The sequence below is a fragment of the Hipposideros armiger genome, unplaced genomic scaffold, assembly GCF_001890085.2.
Source record: "Hipposideros armiger isolate ML-2016 unplaced genomic scaffold, ASM189008v1 scaffold_126, whole genome shotgun sequence".
NCBI classification, from domain to species: Eukaryota; Metazoa; Chordata; class Mammalia; order Chiroptera; family Hipposideridae; genus Hipposideros; species Hipposideros armiger.
Genome location: NW_017731476.1, coordinates 3,812,398 through 3,833,919, shown reverse-complemented (window position 1 = coordinate 3,833,919; position 21,522 = coordinate 3,812,398). Strand labels below are relative to the sequence as shown.

Sequence of the window (21,522 nt, the reverse complement as noted above, 5' to 3'; positions counted from 1 at the left end):
GCGCTGCACAGTGGTGGGAGGAGCTTGGCTCTTCACAAAGCCCTCCAGCTCAGCTAGGCTGGCCTTCTCGGGCTTGGGCTTGATTTACAACCAGATTATTGCCAGCATGTTGGGCAGCCAGTGGGCTACACCTGGGTCCTCCCCGTGCCAGCCACACTTGGGCAGAGATGCGAATCTTTGCTGTTGGGAGGTGCCCAGTACACCTGGCTGGGCTTCCGTGGGTTCCCTTCTACAGAGTGCCTTATCTTGCCTTTCCAGGTGTTATTCCAGCCCTGCGTTTTCAAACACAGGGTTCTTGGGAAGATTCTATCAGTTAGTGCTTTAATCTCTGTACAGACACTCACTGAGTCACCAAAACAACATCTTGGATGTGGGGACTTCTGAGAATCCCAAAGCACCACCCTCTGGGGGCTGAAACAAAGCCTACAATCAAGGAAGATGCTCTTCTTTCTCAACAAGGCTTTAGTCCTGGCGCCACTCGCCTGTCTTTTGTGGAACCTTTTCCCTCCTGCCCACCGGGGGTGTCAGAGGATGGTTGGCCTCCCCCCTGGAGATGCACAGAGCTGGCACATCCTGCTGGCACTTGTGAGATGCCCCAAAACGTTGATCTGTTAGACTCATGCCTATTGCATAGTAACATTTTATTGGCCGGTAATCATATTTTTATGGACGCATAACCATAGCAGTGTCCAAGACAGGTGAACCAAACAGGAACCACTGTGTCCCCAGATGTTCTTGTCACCTCATTTTGACTTCTGCTGTGGGGCACCCCAGTCAGCCTTGGAAGCTGCCCACCTTGGGCCCTGCTCTGGCCTTTTTGCCTTTATGTAGATTTCCTTCCAAACCTGATATTTGGCACAGGTTAGTCATCTCGCCCCATAGCCATTGAAAAAAATATAAGAATTTATTTAAATTCATTGGTGAAACAGTGAAATAAATTTCCTTTTCTTTCTTTCTGGAAGCAGGAGGCTAAACGTCTTTCATTGTTAACTAGGGAGACTTGCTTGCATATATAGATGAGTTGGCTTTTTTTTCTCTTTCTAGAGGAAAAGGGAAAAACATATATAATTATATGAATGATTCATTTTACTGACTTTTCATTTTCTGCTTGAAGTACTTCAGAATCTTAGAATTTATTCCTGCATTAGCTTTAAAAAAAAACTTTTGTGCAGAGATGGTTTCCCAAAAACATCTCAAAGCTTTCAGAAGGAAAGTGTGGGTGGGAGCCCAGATTCCTTGGCTGTGCAGTGAGCATGTTTTGCCTGCCTCCTAGTGAGAGGCAGGGTGTCTATCTTCACAGACCTCTGTCCCATGAGTCACTCCTGGAAGAGACTGAGGTCTGCATCTCTCTCTCATTGCTGCCTGTTGGCTCAGAGTGGCCCCCATGTCTGTCATGGGCAGGGGTAGGAGACAGCAGGGCAGCTGTTGAGGACATGTGGGACTTCTGACTTCTAACCTTTCACAAGGGACGTGTCCTGGTGAGGACAGCTTAAGCATGTGGACCAAGCCCCTTGTCTGTACTATGTCCCTGGCCTTTGCCCTCTTTGCAAGAGGCTTGGGGAGCTTGGGGAGCCCTGGACGTTCAGATTTGTGTCTGGGAACCTGTGTCCTGAGCTCTGTAGGCCTTTCTGCTATGCCAGGTGTGGAGGCTCAACCTACCAAACAGGAGGGGTGGGTCAGCAGGTGGGGCTGGAGGGAAGATGGAAGGGGGAGGCTTCAGAATCTAAATCATTGTCACTCCAGCCATACCTTCTCTGCACAGCCCCTCTGTGGACAGCTATTGTCCAGACTATCAGACCAGAATCAGGCCCCCTCTAGATGTACTAAGACCCTCTCATAGTAGTTTGCCTTGCCACCATTCTGGCACAGACAGGACCACACCACCACCCCCTTTCTGGAGGAGCTGCCTTCAAAACAGATTTTCTTCCATCACAAAAGCAGAGTTCACATGGTAGAGGAGAAAGTTGAATCCCTATACTTAACACCACCAAACACAATGTTTCTTAACCATCCAGAAACAGTTTATTCTGGTCTTCTCAGTATTTGTATTTGTTCAGTCATAGCTTTGATGCGTGGACTATTGATTTTCTTTTAAACACAAGAGTACCTGCTTTTTGTAAAAATTCAACCATACATGTGCCCTGATTTCTGCCATTATCAATTTGTTTTTCCTATAAATATTTTAGTATTTATCACTAAAATAGAAAGCATCTTTTAAAAAGTATAGTACTATACCACCTGTATACATAAAAAATTAGCAGTAATTGCTTAATATCACAAAATATTCAGTGTTAAGTTTCCAATCATAATTCCACATCATAATTTTATTGGTTGTTGTTTACTTGAATCAGGATTCAAATAAAGTTCCCTCATTTGAGTTTAGCTAATATGCCTCTTTAAGTTTCTCTTAATCTGTAGCTTCCCCTTCATCTTTATTTTTTCCCTTGCTGTCTGTTAAAGAAACCAGGTCATTGGTCTTCTAGTTTCCCATACTTTGCTGACTGCATCTCTGTGGAGTCGTGTGACGTCCTCCTCCCCGCTTCGTAATACCCTGTATATTGGCAGTTGGCTGGCTGCTCGGTCACATTCAGGTTCAATTGTCTCACCAAAGGCTGGTGGTGGTGCCTTCTTCATTGGGAAGCACTTGACATCCATTCATTTCCCCCGTGATATCAGCAGCCCTTTCATAGCCATAGTGGCCTAGATCTATACATTCAGTAGAGAATGCAGTGATCACAGTCTAATTCTTTAATTCATGAGTTGGAATTCTTCCTTAAAGGGAAACTTCCTCATAGCAACTATTTGCTTATTAACTAGTGGTATCAATTGTGGAGGAAAAACAGGATAAATGCTTGTTTCTATCCCCTGTATCTGCCACTTTTGAAAACCATTAATTGGTTCACCATCATCCTCCAAAGATGACCAATTCATCTAAAACATTACTATCCACCTGCTTCATACCATATACAAAAGTTAACTCAGATGTTAACTTGGATAGATCAGAGATCTGAATGTAGGATCTAAAACTATAACATCCTGGGAGAACGCACAGGAGGAAATCTTCCTGACCTTGGGTTAGGAAATGGTTTCTTAGATACAATACTAAAGGCACAAACAACAGAAGAAAAAAACATAAATTAGATCACATCAAGTTTAAAAACTTTTGTGCCATGATGCTTTGTGCCAAGAAAGTGAAAAAGCCCCCTGAATAGGAAAAAAATATTTCCAAATCATATATCTGATAAGGACTTCATCCAGAATATATGAAGAACTCATAATGACAAAAACAAAACAAAACAAATTTAAAAATGGGCAAAGGGTTAAATAATCATTTCTCCAAAGAAGATAAATAAATGGCCAATAAACATATGAAAAGATGTTTAACATCATTAGAAAAATGCAGATCAAAATGCAGATCAAAACCACTGAGATACCACTTCATACCCACTAGGATGAAAAGACAGCTAAGTGTTAGCAAGGATGTGCAGAAACTGAAACCCTAACCTCTGCAGGTAGGAGTGTCAAATGACACAGTCACTTCAGAAAACAGCCTGGCACTTCCTCAGAAGTTAAACACGGTGACCTGATAACTCAGCAGCTCTACTTGTAGTTATATATTTAAAAGAACTGAAAACATGTTCACATAAAAAGTTGTACAGAAACGTCCATAGCTTTATTTGTAATAGTCAAAAAGCAGAAACAACCTTAGTGTCCATCAGCTGATGAATAGCTAAAATGTAGTCTAGCCATACCGTGGAATAGTATTCAGTCCTAAAAAAGGAATGAAGTTGATACATGCTACAACCTGGATGAGCATTGAAAACATTGTCCTCAGTGAAAGCCAGCTGGGATTTGGGTAGGGATTGTGTTGAATGTATAGATCAGTTGGGGGCATGCTCCTTGACTTACAGTGGGTTTACGTCCTATAAACCCATCATTAGTCAAAAATACATTTAATACACCTAGCCGACTGAACATCAGAGCTTAGCCAAGCCTACCTTAAATGTGCTCAGAGCACAATATCCCAAAAACACAGGCTGCACAGTACACTGTAAAGTATCCGTTGTTTACCCTCAGGTTCACGTGCCTGACTAGGAGCTGTGGCTCGCTGCCCAGCATCCCTCATATTGCTTGCCCTGGGAAAGATCAAAATTCGAAGTACAGTTTTGTGCCATTATATCCAAAATATGTCAAACCATCGTAAGCCGGGGACCCTCTGTGTTGCCATCTTAACAATATTAAGTCTACTGATCCTCTAACATGAGATATCTATTTATTTAGATCTTTTGTAATTTCTCTCACAAATCTTGTATAGTTTTTCAGTATATAGAAGCATTGTACTTTGTTAAATTTACTTGTAAGTATTTTATTGTTAAGGCTGTTATAAGTGGAATTTTCTTAATTTCATTTTCAGATTGTTCATTGCAAGTGTATAGAAATACAGTTGATGTTTGTATACAAGATCGTGTTATCTGTGATTAGAATAGTTTACTTCCTCCTTTCTCATCTGGAGGCATATTATTTCATTTTCTTGCCTAATTGCCCTGGTAGAACCTCCACTACGATGAATAGAAATGGCAAGAGCGGCATCCTTGCCTTGTTCCTGATCTTAGGGAAAAGCTTTCAGTCTTTCACCATTGAGTATGATGTTCGTTGTGTGTTTTTCAGATGCCTTTATCAGATTGAGGAAGTTCCCTTTCGTTCCTAGTTTTATCATGAAGGAGCGTTGGATTTTTTTGCTAGATGTTTTTTCCACATCCATTGAGGCGATCATGTGGTTTTTGTCCTTTATCCTAATGATGTGATATACGAGTACTGCATTGACTGTTTTCTGTATGTCGAATCACACTTGTATTCCTGGGATAGATCCCACTTGGTCATGGTGCAGGCTCCTTTTTATGTGTTGCCATGTTCATTTTTCTTGTCTTCTGTCCAAGAGGTAACCACATTTTATGGAGTGTTTGCTGTGCGTCGTGTGTGGGTTTATGGGCAAGACACTAGCAGTCTGTACTTCTGGCTCGAAAAGAGTGTGGGTGTCTTCTGACCTCCTGGCACCACACTTCCCCACTGGCACCTCAGAGTCTGACTTGTAGATCTGTGGTGGCCAGACTGGTCCATGGCCCACGATGCTGGTCACTTTCTTTGAACCCCTTTGAGGGTGGAGACAACACCCTCCCCACCCCTGCAAAAAAAAAAAAATTTTTTTAAAAGAGAAGCACACACACATAAAATCCAGCCCAAGAACCTTCTCCTTTCCCCTGATTGTGTGGCCTGCTGGTGAGGGGTCAAGTTGGCCAACAGTGGGTTCTGGGCGTGGTTTTCCAATAACTGTAGAAGTTTGACCTTTGTCTTATCTCTGAGCTTCCAGGGGGAGGTGACTAAGATTATCTTCGTAGTTTTTCTAATTCTCCCTCTGGGGCTCTTACCCTGGTGTCACCAATAGATAGAAGCCAGCCATCCCTGAAGCTGGAGAGGAGAAAATTACTTATTTTCATTAACCTTTCAGTGAAATTGAACATTTCCTTCCATCATGAAGGTTGGCAACAAATACTTGTGTCATCAGGAGAAATCACAGGTGTTTTCGTGTCCCGTTACAGTTGTCACAGATTCTTGATCTATTGTTTATGCTCATCACAACTTCAGAATGACTATTATTAGATCTGCCAGATTTTATTTAGTATATTAAAGGAAACCAGATATTATTATATCACACAGTTGTTACTTTACTATTTTGACACTTCCATTTGTAGCTGTGTATATTTTATACCTTTAGAATATCATTCTGAGGACAGTCCTATTCCTTTCCACATGCCAGAGGAATCATTCACCTCTCGACTCACCAGCGCCCCTTTCCAAGGGGATGACTTCGCACATCCCCAGAGACTGGGAGTTTGGCCTTTAAGAAGGTGGGCACAGGCCCCTGGGGCATAGGAAGCAGCAGGTGCCATGGGAGAGAAGCCGACCCAGCCCAGAGAACAACACAGTCCTGATGACACGATTCACTGTTTAAAGCTCAGCCATGCAGAGAGCGGGGGTGTATATCCTTCAGGCTTTGTTTTGTATATATTGTAGCCATTTAAAAGCACAGACACCTCTGTGCACTGTTTGATAGCCTGAATTACTTAATTATGCATCATATACATCTCCATATAAAATGTATTTCTAGAACTTTTTAATAATAGCTTGAAAACATAGAAGCCACAGAAACAATGTATGATTACTGTGAAGAGCTGAAACACTGGGCAGGCAGTGAAGTACCAAGTGCTTCTGGAGGGGTCCCGGAGGGGTGAGCCTGTTCTCTGTGGCTTTTGATGCTTATTGGAAAATGGCTCCCCCAAAGTTGCGCCACCCCCACCCCCACCCGCACTGTGAGTGTCTGTCTCCTCAAATCTTTGCCAGCACTGTGTATAATTTTCCTTCTTTTTTATCTTTGCTGATTTGATAAGCTATCATGTTTTCTTTTGCATTTCTTTGATTCATTTGTGGTTGGATGGTTTCGTTTGGTTTTGGCTCTTGGTTTGTTTGGTTTTTTTCTCTCATGAATCACTTCAGTGTTTTTGGCGATATCAGTCAGGGTCCTGGCAGGGCGCAGAAGCAGCCTCGAAGGCTTTACAGGAAAGTAACTCACCAAGGGAACCAGTGCGGACTGCAGGGCAGAGGAAGCAGCAGGGCTGGATCCTCATGGGGGACTGGGAGCCCCTGGAATCCTGGGGGCAGGTGGGAGGGACCAATGTCTGGGTGGGTACCGCTGTGATGGGAGAGGATTACAGCATGCGGGGGTGGCAGGAATAACCCCCATCTCTCCCCTTCTCTCCTGCCTCCCATTGGGGGCTCGTGCTGGCTCCAGGGCTCCAGTGCACAAGATCCCGCCTTGAGGACAGGCTGCCTCTGGGGACAAACGGAAGAGCTATCATATCGGCCTTGTCTATGGTTTCTTTCTGGGCACTTGCCTTTCAAGGCCGATGAACCAGCAGCCAGGAAGTCTCCCCACGGGGAGCCCCTCCTGCTTTAGGCAGCCTGGGGATGATGAGCAGGGACGCGGTAGCCACCATGGCCGGTGGGTGGGCCTCAGTGCTGCCATCGCATGCTGAACTGGTGTGGCTGTGGACCCTGGGCCTTTTTTGCATTTTAATTCATGTGTTGTGCTATGTATAGCTGTACAAGTTTACTATAAAGAGTTTTGTAGACAGGCAACACATGGATCTGTTGTGTTTTATCGCAGGTAACTGTAACCCGTCACGTTTTTTCTGAGTCAGGCCCTAGCCCAGTACAGGGCCTTCAGAACATGCGGGAAGAGAAGTATTCTTCCCCCAAACTGGAACATGTATATAGCAGGGTTGTCAGTTTTGAAAAGGACTTTTAAGCTGTCTTCCCCAGGTTCCCTTCTGCAGAATGCCCCAGGACCGAGCTGGCTGCTCCTGCCATGTTCAGGCCTTGTCTTTAGAGAGCTGGTGGTCGTTCCTGTGGAGAGCGCTGTCCCAGTAAAGCTGCACAGAGGCCTCCCAGGGGTTCTCAGCCGAGCCCCTTGGCTGTGGGGCTGTCTGATGCCCTGCAGGAGGGTTAGCTGTACCCCTGACTTCTACCCACTAGGCATCAGTAGCCCCTTACTGCCCCGTTGTGGCAGCTAGAAATGTCTCCAGACATTGTTAAATGTCCCCAGTTCTCCCCCAGCTGAGAACCCCTCCTTGAGGAATGCTGGCACATGTTAGTGAACATGTCACTGTCTTTAGTGCCGCTGATTTCAGAAGTGTTCCCAAAGGGCCCATGGCCTCTCAGCGGTGAGTATACTGGTGTGATGTTCTACTTGTTACGTGTCAGGTTAGTTCAGGAAAATTTGTTCTTCGAGACAAATAGTTTCTAGCAGAGTATTGAAGATGCTGAGAGAAAGGACAGCTCGGTCTGCAGAGTGGTCAGGCTGGGTTAAAGGGCTTATTCGTGCAGAACAAAATGGTGTTAAAGCATGGTGTTGTCTTTCCTGTGTGCTGGGGGTGTATGGGCCGGGCCGGGCTGGGCTGGGCTGGGAGACGGGGCCATGCTGGGACCTGTTGATGGGAAAGGCAGTCTCCTTGGCTGGCCTGTCCGAGCGGAACCAGAGCCTTGCTGACAGCCGCTTAGAGAGGGTTAGAGAGTGCCAGTTACACAGGGCTAGTGTGGAAGGTCATGGGAGGCAGGTTGCTGTGAGTGACATGGGCCATCACCAGGGAATCATTGGAGGTGACGTAGCACTTCACTCTGTCCTTAGAGAACTGATTTGCTCTCAGATGGTGGGTGGCTCTCACACTGGAATCCCCGATCCTCGATCTTGCATCTTCTGGTCTTGGGGACAGACCAAGGGAGCTGCTGATGCTAGAGAACACCCCGTGGGGGATGCCTCAGGAGCAGTGTATGAGGCAGGTGGTCTGTCAGGGCTGCCCTGATGAGCCTCTGAGGTTCTTTGGGGCCACTGGGGTGACATGGGTGTCAGTGCCTCCTCTCTCTGGTGATGGTCATGTCCAGAGGGTCCTGCTGCCACCTGACCCCACAGGTCTGCAGTTGAACTTGTGAACTTTGAGTCACACAGTCCAGTACCAGAGATCGCAGGATGTTGCGGAGGGTCCCCGGCCAGGTCCCCTGAGTCTTATTCCCCTTAGAGCCCCTGACCTCCCTGAGCAGTTTGATACAAGGAGAGGGTATCCCTGCCGTGCGCACAGCCTGCATCTGCGCATGTTCAGTGCGTGCTTGCTGGGGTCCGGGTATGTTTTAAGCTCCACAGGCACGTCAAGATGCTCCAGCTACCAGAATACTGGGTGAATGCAGCTCTAGTGCATCAGTGAGAGAGGTGCCAGGAGAACATGAGGCAGGGAGGGGTTCAGAAGGCGCTGCCTTGGGGATCAGGGCAGGTGTCACTGAGCAGGTGACCTTTGAGCCAGCCCTGGAAGGAGACGGGAGAAGGTGTGAAGGGAGGTCCCCGGAGAAGTTAGATGTTAGGGATTGTGCAGTCCGATTCCAGGGGACCAACCAGTGCTGTGCTGACAAAAAGGTCCAGTTTACATGCTTGTCAACCCTGACGTCCTGGTAGACGAGCGTCCACGATTGTGCATGCTTTGTGTCTCAGCGTGACCTTTTCCCCTTTTCCTTTTCTTCTCAGCCAGGGCCAACTCGTTTGTAGGAACAGCCCAGTATGTTTCTCCAGAGCTGCTCACAGAGAAATCGGCCTGTAAAAGGTAACCTGCATTTTTCTGTTTCTGATCCATAATTTTTTTCCCTGATCCATAATTACCTTTTCTCTAAAGTAGCTAGTACATATTTTCATGTGAAATTAAGAGTTAAGAGAGTGCCTTTTCGTGGCCTTTACCTAACTAAGCCTAGTGTGGGAGAAGTTAGCATTTTTGCCTTTAACCAGTCGTACCTTTCTTTCCTCTGATAACCTGTGTACTGCTTTATTGTTACACTTTATACTTCCTGGGGCGGTTGCTGTTTTATGCTTTGAGATTGGATCTTGTTCCCTTAGGAACAACTATTCAGTGGTGAGAATTGTGGCGGACAGGCTTGTGTTATTTACATGAGGCTCCTGCCGTGTCCCGGAGCTTGGGGATCCTTGGTGCTGCCTCCGGCTCTGGCAGCCTGGCAGTGGCGGCGGCCACAGGTCAACTGTTTAGTGTAACAGGCTCTGCAGACTTTGGGACAAGGCCCAGAAGGCAGCATGTAAGGGAGGGGACAGAGCCAATTTCCCAGCAGGGGCCCAGTCAGCACGAGCCAGCCTTGCTCCCTGCTTAGACCTGGGCTAGGCCTGGCAGTGGCTGCAGAGGACATGGGGGCTGCAGTTCTGCTCAGAAGAGCAGAGGTCTAGAGAGTGGAGAACGGTCAGCAACAGCCCTGGCAGCTGGGCAGTAGAGGGAAGGAACATGGGGGCACTGGTGGCCAGGAATGGGGACAAGTCTGGAGAGCTGTCTGTCGGGTGGGCATGACGCAGGTGGAAGACTGAGAGGAGACAGTAGAATCTGGGGTTTCAGAGAATCTGGGGAGCAGTTCCAGTGGGTGACAGGCTCTGTGGTTGAAGCTTTTCCTTGGATTCTTCCTGCCCGGGGCCAGTCAGACATTCGGCTTGCTGGCACCCTCACTTGAGTTGACAGGGTCACAGGGTCAGTGTCTTGCACTGCAGGCTGCAAGGAGCCGCCACCTTAGAGTGACAGAGCGATGGTGCCAGAGACAGTGGAGGAATGAGTGGTCCTGGGGACAGCAGCTCTGCTTCTGAGTATTACAGCTCCTTAAAAACTCTTTAGATGGTGGAGCCATGGGGCACAAACATGGTGAAGGATGGAAGGATACTCTGAAAGATTAAACTTAGGCATCTTAGTGGTCTCCAGGCTTCTTTTTTTTTTTTTAACATTATTCAGTCACCAGATTTTGAGCTCTTCCCATGGGCTCGTAGGTCTGGATTCCCCAGCCAGGGCAGTTCCACCGCCCAGGGGACATTGGGCTGTGTATGGACATGGTTTTGGTGTCACAGCTTGGTGAGGGTGAGGAGAGCGTGCTGTTAGCATCCAGGGGTGGAGGCCAGGGGCGCAGTCAGCATCCAGCAGTGCTGGGACATCCCCACAGCAAGTATGGCCGGCCCTGATGGCCACAGTGCTGAGGCTGAGGCACCCGCCTCCGGCGGTGAGTGGTGTTGGCCAGATTCTTGAAGTATATGTCACTGCTGCCTAAGAACTAGGCTTTCGTCAATTTGGAGTTCACTTGTAGGGTGAGGCAGCTCGTTAGCACTGACAGGGAAAGGTCTCCAAGCTCCACTGAGTGAGATAAGGAAGACACAGAGAGGTCCCCTTCGGTGTGAAAGCTGGAGGGAGAATGTCTACCCGGGTCCATTTGTTCTTGCATTTACAGTTCTTCAGAAGGACATACAAGGAATGGATAATAGTGGTTATCTGTGGGGTGAGGCAACAGGGCTGTGAGGGAGACATCATGTTTATTTTTATATGCTTTTTAATTTTTTTAATGTGATATTTATTCAAAAATAGTTAAGCATTTTTTTCCTGATTCTAAAAGCGATACCTATTCATTGAAAAGAATTCTTAGAAAATATGTAGAATAAACAAACCAAAAAACACTCAAAAGTCTCCAACCCAGTTACAGTCACAGATAATGAGTTAGTTTATCTTCCCAGTTATTTTTTTCTATGGGTTTTATATGTATTTATGTAATTTTTATACAACTTGAGGTGATACTGAATAACCCGTTTTGAATCCTGCTCCTTGAGGGTATGTAACGAACATATCCCCGTGTCAGTAAAGTTATTGGCAGACATCTTTAACAGTTGTATAGTTTTCCAGCCTATGAATTTATCATTCATTAGACTCTTCCTTTATCATTGGGTGTTGAAGTGGTTTCGTTTTTTAAGCACGATCTGGCATGTTTGCTGTGTGCTGCATATTCTGTGCTGTGGGACAGAGGGCACGCCTGCTCATCCAGTGGGAGAAATGGGGTGTCTGCCAGGCAGCACCCGGGCTGCCCCAAGGTTGCCCTTAGTTCTTCTGTTGAACTTCAAGAAGTAAAATGACTAGGCCTAACTGAACATTTAAAATACTTGGTACATACTGCTTTCCAGAAATGTTACTCTGGCTCCCTCTTTAGTTTTTATTATATTAAAAAAAGTATTTTAGGGCCGGCCGAGTGGCTCAGTTGGTTAAGAGCTCACTCAAGGGTTTGAGCTCTGAGCAACAACGGTTCAATTCCCGGCCCGAGCTGAGCAGCTGCTGAGCTGCCAACCAGTGGCAGGATGGCTCAGCTTAAAAAAAAAAATTTTTTTTTTAAATGATAAGATACTGGCTGATGATAAAACATTCAAATAATTCACAGAGGTAAAAGTTCACTCCAGGCAGCCCCTCTCCCTGTGGACGACCCTGGGAAAGCAGCAGAGACAGCCCTGCTGTCCTCTTTGGCCACTTCCACACCGAAAGGCCAATGCTCTGCGGTCGGCGTTTTTCTTGTGCAGCTCCACTAAACAGTGGAGAAAACCAGTGTAAAAACTACTTATTAAGTAGAATGTAGACTCATTTTTCAAATGCCCTTCACTCTGTCCATCTGTGCATTGTGACTCAGATGTGATTGGTTGCATTTCTGACCCACATCGAGAGCCTCATCTGTCCCCGGGCCGGCAGTGCTGGGGATATAGAGCCTTCACCCAAGGCCCCGCATGGCGGTCGGCCTGGCGTCCCCACCCACACCCTGCGAGTTCATCTTCTAGATGCCAGGCTGTGGCCTTTTCCAGAAATGGACTGTGTCCAGCCACCCCTGAGCTCTGCGTACACTTAGGGCTGTGGGGGAGGCAGCTGGTAGTGGGGGGCGAGGGCTGAGCTAGGAATAGAATGCAAAACCTGCAGAGAAAATCAAATAGGCAAAGTAGATGTCAGCCGTGAGCTCCGCGATGGCACTGAGGGGATAGACTGGGTGAGAGCAGGCTGGAAGAGGGAATGACTTCTAGGGCGAGGAGAGCAGCTTCCCCTCACCTCCGGGGTCCCTGCCAGCTGGCTCTGGAAGTGACTCAGGGCAGCTTAGAACTGCAGTGTGTTTCTTTTGAAACATATAATTAAAATGTTTATAAAGGGGGCAGGACTTCGCACAGAGAGTCCGAGAAGCGAAGGACGAAGCTTGCTTTGTACACGTCCTATAGTCTTGTCTAACTTGGCTCCTTAGTATATGTGAACCTGTGTCTGCATCTTTGGGGTACACACTGAGTGAGCTGTGAGAGAATCTGGTCCTTAGCTGTACCAACCTGCCAGTGCTGTGGGACAAGGCCTCCTAGCCACGCCCCCAGCACCCTCCACCCCCGGCACTGGAAGTAGGGGTGTGCAGGATCCTCTGGGCCCAGGTTTCCTGGGAGGCCCCTCGAGAAGGGCCTGGAGCAGGTTCCCACCCTCACACTGACCTGCTTTGAAAGGAGAGCAATAGATTGAAGGCTGAATGGGGCGGTGTGAACAGAGGGGATGGAAATGAACTGCTTATCCCTGAAATTTTACAAATGTCCTTGTTTTGTTTTTCCCCTCCCTTAAAGTTCAGACCTTTGGGCTCTTGGATGTATAATATACCAGCTTGTGGCAGGACTGCCACCGTTCAGAGCCGGGTAAGAGAGACCCCCAACCCCCAACCCCTACCCCACACCTCTGCCCATTGAAACAGCCAGAGAGACAAGTGGGAGGGGGCGGGGCCAAGGGGAGGGGACTTCACGATGATTCTAATGAACACAGTGGCTCTGTCGGGAGAGAAGGAAACCACTGTCCCAGGAAACGTTCAGCTCTATCCTGGGGAGGTTTGTATGACCCTGCCCAGAATGATGGTGTCTCTTATTTTACAGAAACGAATATCTTATATTTCAGAAGATCATTAAGTTGGAGTATGACTTTCCTGAAAAATTCTTCCCTAAGGCAAGAGACCTTGTGGAAAAACTTTTGGTAAATATTTTGAATTTTCTTCTGGTGAGATGACCTGGGAGCCACAGCCTGAGCCCCTCTGAACCTCTGGTCAGAGACTTTCCCGGAGGCACCTGGGTTTAATAAAAGGCTTTTGGAGGGTTGATAGTGATTGTAGGTAGATTCGTATCTCCTATCTCATCTTATTATAAACCCTTGTCAATTTCCAGATGCCTGATTCTTGACCTTAATAAAACAGGAAATCACTGTATCATTTTGCATTTGCTCATCAGCATTCATAGCATTTTGAGTTACCTGATGCTGGAGCAAGGGGTATATTACAATGGCAGGTGGCTGTAAATCCTGCTTGGTGACATCTGTGGGTATCAGCTCGAGAGTCAGCTACATGAGGCTAAGATCAACCCAGATAACATAGCAATGATGAATAGACTTACCCAGGAGAAGTAAGTCTGCTTATGCTCTAGAAACTGCAGTGTCCCTGTCCCTGGGTCTTTGGCTGTAGACCTTCCCTCAGCTTGATCTTGGGGAAGCAGGGTCAGTCCTGCCCCGGCGGTGGGAGAACGCCGGAGTCGGCCGCTTGCCACCTGTCCCTCCTGTGTCTGTCCCCTCAGGGGGCGGGGGAGCGCAGCTGAACCCCAGAGGAAACAGCTATGGGGCCCCGTGAGATCAAGAGCTGGTGGGAGACACAGGCGCTTTGCTCCCTGTCTGAGTTTACCATGCAGACAAATTCTTTGTTCTTTGCTATTAAAGCCGTTACGATCATCGTTTCCTTATGTTAGGATTTCTGATTGTGTATTTTGAAATAATACTTGCTGCTGTTCATTAAATTTTGAGGTGGTGATTTCCTTTCACCTCGGGGAGGGAAAGGGGCAGAAACCCTAGTGAAGTGTAAGGAACCCCAGAGGGTGACTCAGTATTTCCCCGGCCTACAGTGGGATGGGCCACCTGCCCTTTCTATTTCCAGGAGATACTCAGCATTGAAAAAAAACTACTCAACAAGAATTTTTATTCTGGGGGACGGGGTCAGAAGTACTTTTTAAACGTGACACTGACTTGTCTTGACTTTCGTTTAAGGTTTTAGATGCTACGAAGCGATTAGGCTGTGAAGAAATGGAAGGGTACGGCCCCCTGAAAGCTCATCCGTTCTTTGAGTCCATCACGTGGGAGAACCTGCATCACCAGACACCTCCGAAGCTCACAGCTTACTTACCAGCCATGTCGGAAGATGACGAAGACTGCTATGGAAATGTAAGCCCGCTCACATGTCAGAAGCAGCCCATGCAGAGATGAGTTCTGCTGGTCCTTCTTTGTGAAAATGGTTCTTCTGTGCACAGGGGGTTTGTGCCCACGGGCCAGGGGACTCCGATTCGCAGGATGCGTGGCTGAAGGGGAAGCCAGCATAGATCTGGTGGGGGGTGAACACTCCATGGCCCCCAGTCTGAGTCTCACAGACATTGGGCCCAAAGAGCCTGCTTGTCTGCTTGTCTTCCCTGAGTGCGGGTTCCTAGGCCCTGGATTGTGCGAGTCCCTTTTTCTCATTTCCTCTAGTTAATTTTCCCCCTAAGTGGTCAAACTGGAGTGAGATGGTGGGTGGGGGCGTCTGGAGCCAGTGGGCGCAGCACCCTCCACCTGTCTCCTTTGGGCTTCTGGGTGCCAAGTCTCCAGCTGGCATCTGTCTTCTGCTCTTGATTGGAGCCTTTTTCTCGTGGATCTAAAGACATTCTTGAATGCTTCTGATCTTGCCAGGAGAAGCCCAGGGTGCTGCTGCTTTGAACTTTTGGGGGACGTGACATTGAGGACGGACACTGGTGACGACTGGTGGCTTTTAGTGCCTGGTAGAAGCAGGGACTGGTATAGGCGCAAGGGGCGCAGCGCCCGGGCGTCTGTGGGAGGCTGTGGTCATCTCCTTGACCTCAGAGGTAGGGTCTAAATGCACTTTGTTCTTTAAACTTTTCTTATGGAAAATGGGAGGCATATGGAGGTGGACGGAGGGGTCCAGTGAGCTGTGTGCACCATCCACCCACCTTCAGCCACCAGCACATGGGCAATCTGTACCCCGCTCATCGCCCTTTACCACGATTCCCAAAAACCTAGGATTTTAGTTGTTTTTATTACCATTGCTAGTCCATCTTTCTGGTTTGATTGCTGTCATGTGGCTTATTGTAACCAATTATCACATGTAGAGTTCCACTTTAGTTGATGTGGGAATTCTAGGTTTTATCTGAGAGTCATTCAGAGCCACATTAAAATTATGACTGGTGTCACCCCTCAGAGATGAAGGCTCCCTGTGTCTCCTACCTGCTGTTGTAAGCAACAGTCCCCTTTGCTTGTTCTAAGATGTCCTTTGTGTCCATACGGGAAGGGATCCTGACCTGCTTCCTTGCTGCGGTATCCAGGACCATCCACAGCCCCTGCATGGCCCACTGCAGAGGGCTCAACCTCAGGACTTCCTCCCCAGCAGAAGCGGGTTAGGGTCTCCAGTGCCTTCGGCAGGAGGGGGTCCCAGGGAGAGCGCACACTGCTAGCCGAGCTCTGACGCAGCACCCAAGATCTCAGTGCTTGGGGAGCTCTGCTGCATGTAGTATGTGTGCTTGCTTGTGTGTATGCGTGTGCATGCACACCTGAGTGTCAACGCACACACACCTGAGTGTCGTACGGGCCCTCTGCTGTCTCATCACCTTCGCCATGTTGAGAGCTCTGGCATCTCAGTCCTCAAATGTTACCACCTGAAAACCAGTTCCGCATGTTAACAGCTCACCTTTTGTTAGATGGCTCATCCTCAGCTCTAAAGGCCGTGTGGTTTGAAAGCCTTGGGAAGTATTCAAGCAGAGCTCCCTATGCCAGGCTTTGGGACAGTTTAGTGAGCCTAGAAAGAGACTGTGACCTGGAAAGGTGTCAGGTACAGAGCAAACCTGCTCGGGGAGGCACTCCCTTCCCCTGGAGTATCTACAAGAGGAGGCCGTCTCATCCAGGAGGCTCCAGGAGAACCTGGTGTCTTGGACATATTCAGAATTGAGAAGAACTTGCCTGTGAAGCCAGGAGCAGAAACTGTCTTTATTCAGGGAATGAAGAGAGCGGGCACCCTGTTCTCGTCTGCGCCCCTAAACCCCCGCCTGTGGCTGCTGATGCTTGTGGCTGGACTCCGAGTGGGCCAGCCCAGGTGTGGTGCTCGGTGTTAGGCCAACACAGCCATGTGTTTCCTCCACTCTAACCCAGTGTCACCCCTTGTCACATGTACTTTCTGGGTCGCGTTTTGTGCTGTGGGTCTGTACTATTTGCTGCCGAGGGGAGGAGAGTAGAATGCAGAGAGAGAGCATCTGGAACTTTCCCTGGGAAGCAGTAAATGGAGCCCCCAAGACAGGACTCGCCCAGCAAGCAGCAGTCATGGTGGTCCCAGTAGCTCCACTATGGGAGCAAGGCAGCCACTGCATTTGAAGGACGCAGAGGACCAATTCTGAATTCAGTGTTGGCCATCGGGGTGTGACCTCGGGCCAGTCTGAGCCTCATTTCAACGTTTCAGAAATAGGGGTGAGGGTAACAGCCATCTCCCTGGCTTTGCAGGCTCCTTGAGATAGCCAGGAGGCTCATGAAATCCTCTATAAATTGTGAGACCCTGCGCAAAGAATGTGCCAGAACAAGGCCTTTGACGGAGGGGCCACAGGAGTGTCCTGGGGTCACTCCCACCTTGGAGCCAGGACGGTGGGGCTGAGGCTGCTGTCTGAGCTGTGTGAGCTCATGGGAGAAGGCTGCCCGGGCAGCACGTGAGGAGGGTGGGCGCAGGGCCTGCAGGAGGGGCCAACCCGCTGGAGACACCTGGGACTTGGAAGGATGCGCTGTGCCCTCATCTCACCCATTGCTTGTGACTTCATTTCTTTTCCCTTGTCATTAGTGGCAGCGTGACTCAGGTATGGGGCCCACAGCTGTGGAGGGTAGGTGGGTTGGGTGGGGGCAGGCTGTCCAGGGTGGCTGTTCCTCCCCAGCTCTTTGCCGGGGCTCCCTGGCCCATTCGTGGCCCAGGAGTGTGGGAGTGCACACACTCTGCTATTGGTACATTTGTGAGTCATTCCGTTTTCTGTATCACCAGTTTGTAGCTTTCTCCAGTATAACAGGCAACTTGGTCTATTTCAAGCTTAATGAATCTTTGCTGGGATTAAAAGTGTTTTTGTTTGTTTTTTTATTGAACACAGTCAATTTGGAATATGTAATGACAGTCACAGACTCAGAAACAGGACCACGGGGCCAAAGGAGGAGGGCCCAGAGCTCGCAGTCTTGCCACTGAGCCTCTGCACCCAGCAGGGCCAGTCCTCCGGGGCCACATGCTCAGTTTCTCCTCTTCCCAGAAGGCGCCCCAACCACCTCTACTTGGGGTACAGGGGGGCGGGGCTTGCAGAGGTCTCCCCTTCCCCGAGGTGGAGACTGAGCGTTAGCCCCTCTCTGGGGCGAACATCTTCCAATGTTCCCCTGAGAAGGGGCTCAGAGCAGGCGGGATCGAGCCCTGCCCTGCTTCAGTGGCCAGCCATCCCATGGAGGAGAAATGCCCGCACTTGCTGGAGACGCAGAGCCGGCTGCAGCTCCGAGGCTCGTCTCCCATGGGACCTCGGGGCCTCGAGCTGTGGGCCTGCTGGTGTAGGACAGGTCAGAGTGTATCTGCGTCTGTGGACTCGGGGGAAAATGGAGGCACTGATGATCACACATTTCCCTCCCCTCTCTGCAGTATGACAATCTCCTGAGCCAGTTTGGCTGCATGCAGGTGTCATCGTCATCTTCCTCCCACTCCCTGTCTGCCTCAGACACGGGTGTGCCACAGAGGGCCGGCAGCAACATCGAGCAGTATATCCATGACCTGGACACTAATTCTTTTGAACTGGACTTACAGTTTTCCGAAGATGAGAAGAGGTTGTTATTGGAGAAGCAGGCCAGTGGAAACCCTTGGTAAGAATTTATAGGCACAAGCAGTGCTCCCTTTAGAAACGCAGAGTGCAAAGCCTGGGAACGCGAGCAGGCATGCCGTCCTCATTACTGCTGCCCGTGAGGCTCCCACAACCGCCACTAACACTCGTCAGTAAGGACTCGCCAAGGGTCCAGATGCTCAGAGGCGTCGGGCTGGGGGCGAGAGGGTTTGGGACTCCCCGGGCTCAAGCCCTTGGGACCCAGCGGGCCGGGCATCCCTGTTCGGATGTGGATTCACTGTGATTTAAATAACCACTGCCCTGTGGTGAGAAGTTTGGGTGTTCTGGAGTTTTGTTATTGCAAGTCATCCTTTGCACATGGCTTTTCCCACATGTCTGATTATGTCTCTTAAGGTGGAGGCTTGGGGTGGCAGGTGGAGTGGGGATGTGCATATTAGGAAGGCAGTGCTTTATATCCAAAGTGCCTGAGAACCCCTATTTCCCAGCAGCCGTGCCTGCCCTTGAGTGTTTTGAGGCTCTGAAAATGGGCTTATGTGAATTTGCATTTGTACAGGTACTCTTATCAGGCAGACATCTATGTTCATTGGCCATTTGTATTTAGTTTTTGAGGTACTCTGTGTCCTTTGACTATTTTTCCTCTTGTATATTTTGCATCTTTTTAAAATGGACTTTTAAGGGGCCAGCCGAGTGGCTCAGTTGGTTAAGAGTTGGCTTAAGAGTGCGAGCTCTGAGCAACAGGGCTGCCGGTTCGATTCCCACATGGGCCAGTAACGCTGTGCCCGAGCTGAGCTGTTGCTGAGCTGCCAACAGGTGGCAGGATGGCTCAGCTGGTGTAACAACAAGATTGCCTGTTCGATGGTGGCCTATGCCCACCCGCAACTAAGACTGAACTTGGCACCTTGAGCTGAGCTGCCGCCTGGATGGCTCAGTGGATAGAGTGTGCGCTATTAACAACAAGGCTGCCAGGTTCGACTCCCGCATGGGATGGTGGCTACGCCTACCCACAACTAAGACTGAACTCGGCACTTGAGCTTAGAGGCCACGAGCTGCTGACGGGCAGCCAGATGGTGACTGGCGCCCTTCACAGCGAAGATTGAACAACTTGGCCAGTCCCCTTGCCCAATTCTCCAACACTGTTCCCCTTCCACAAATTCCCCAATTAAAAAAATAAGGGGGGAGCCGGCCAAGTGGCGCGATGGTTAAGAGCTGGCTTGGGACGCCAGAGGCCCCCGGTTCGGATCCCACATATGAGGGCCAGTGACACTGCCCTCTACAAAAAAAATTAAAAAAAAATAATGGACTTTTAAGAGCCATAGATATGGAGAATACCTCCGTGTATATTTTGCAAATATTTTTCTTTAGTTTATCTCTTCGGTCTGCTTGTGCATGTTTTTGTATGAAAGTAACAGATTCTCACAAAGTCAGACCTGTCCGTGTTTTTATTTTCTGTTGGCATCTCGATGATGTTGAGAAGTGCTTCTCTACCCTGACATTGTCCTCATACATTTTGATGGTTTTCCATTCCGCATGGGCAGAGAGGAGCTCAGAGCTGGGGGGCAGGAGGGCAGTGTCTTCCAGGAAGGTGTGTTGGGGTAGGAGGCTCTGTGGTGATGTACAGAGAAGCAGGGCAGGATTTGAAGGTTCAGCTCAGCATGAGAGAGGCCACGTTTGGCTTAGGAGCTTTTGTGTGGAGGAGGAATGCCGGGAGGAGGTGGGTGCAGGGGAAGAGCAGCACTTGGGTGAAGCTAGGGTTTGTGTTACTAGAAATTACTATGTCTAGCAAAAGTGAGTGTAGATGGTGGCCATCTGAAATGCTCTGCACTACTCAGGAGTCTGTAGTTTCTAAAGTGCTATTCATAGGGGTATGAATATGTACTGAGCAGGAGGGAAGGGCTTTGATCAAAAGTCTGAGAACTGGTGGGCCACACAGCTCCAGGCAGGTCTGCCTGGGTTGTCCAGTAGCTTCCTAGTGACACCTGCTGTGTCCCTCCGAAAGGCTTGGCCGTGAGCAGAGCAAGCAAGAGGTACTATTGCAGGCATGTGGGTGACTTCCCAGAAGGCCCGCAGGCCCTTCACCCTGCAGTTCTGGGCAGGATGGAGCCACTAGCAGCAAGTCACAGCTTCTGGCCTCTCGCCTGCTTTTTCTTCCGGGTTCTTTCCCTTTCCTTTATGTTCAGGCCCATTTGGAGGCTGGTGACTGCAGATTGCTTGAGGCATCTCTTACTTGGCCAGTAGGAGATCTGTCAGGCACTTTGGTCTTTAGAACAGTGGTTCTCCGTATGGCCCATGGACCATAATACTAATTTTGTAATACTATTAAAACGATACTTGCTTTTTTCACTTTTACTCTCTATGAATGTAAGGTTGAGGTTTTCAGAGGCCACACACTGTAGGGTGACATTATTGCTTTGACGGCTAATGGAATGTATGTTTTCTTGTCTGTTGGGAATCTTCTAAAGAAGTAGGTTTGCAGTGTAAACATGTGCTGTCAATCGGAAACAAAAAGCCGGCTAGGTATTCCGTCCTCAATAAAGGAATCCTTCAGGAAAAGTAAGATTGTAATTTGGTATGTGCAGACATGGAGAGCCACGTGCAAGAAGCAGGGTGTTCTTTTACAGGGGAAAGGAAGTTAAGGGGCGGGACTGTTTAACCATAGGCTCTGCTGTAACCCTGGAGTTCTTCCTGGGGGGCTTTGGCGCCGACATAGTGAGTGAGAGCCCCTCCCTCAGGCGCTCCCTCCCTCCCTCCAGATTCCTGTCCTGGTTAAGGCATAAATTCTGACAGTGCACTTTTAGAAAATAAGCTCTCATATTTCTACTGGGCTCTTGATAACTATCTTCCATTATACCTGCTATAATTACTGCACGTTTGTATCATTTAATAAGTCATTGCTTTGGAATCCTGAAGTTTTCCTTGTGTCTACATGGAATTACAATAAGAAGTAAGTACACTTTGTTTACTTGTTTTACAATGTTAAAAAATTTCCCAAAAACATTTGTAAATTGTACCTGCAACTATTTTAGATTTTAATGATCTATTCTAAAATGGAAGAACATTTATAATATGTTTTTTCACATGTAAATATGGATCATTGACTTACAAAGGGAGAAGAATTATTTTCTTAACCCACAGCAGCACCACCTGAGTATAAAGATTCTAAAAAGGGGCCGGCCGAGTGGCACGATGGTTAAGAACTGGCTTGGGAC

The 21,522-nt window shown here is 48.6% G+C and overlaps 1 protein-coding gene across 2 annotated transcripts in view; it reads left to right on the top strand.

The window, feature by feature from the left end:
• The window catches only part of PDPK1 (3-phosphoinositide dependent protein kinase 1), a 73,755-nt gene that overhangs the window by 38,421 nt on the left and 13,812 nt on the right, over positions 1-21,522 (top strand). For both annotated transcript variants that reach the window (XM_019648552.1, XM_019648550.1), the window contains exons 9-13: positions 9,128-9,203; positions 13,031-13,099; positions 13,331-13,427; positions 14,481-14,654; positions 18,121-18,338. In XM_019648552.1, the coding sequence (XP_019504097.1) occupies positions 9,128-9,203; positions 13,031-13,099; positions 13,331-13,427; positions 14,481-14,654; positions 18,121-18,338 (634 nt within the window). The remainder of the gene's footprint in view (positions 1-9,127; positions 9,204-13,030; positions 13,100-13,330; positions 13,428-14,480; positions 14,655-18,120; positions 18,339-21,522) is intronic.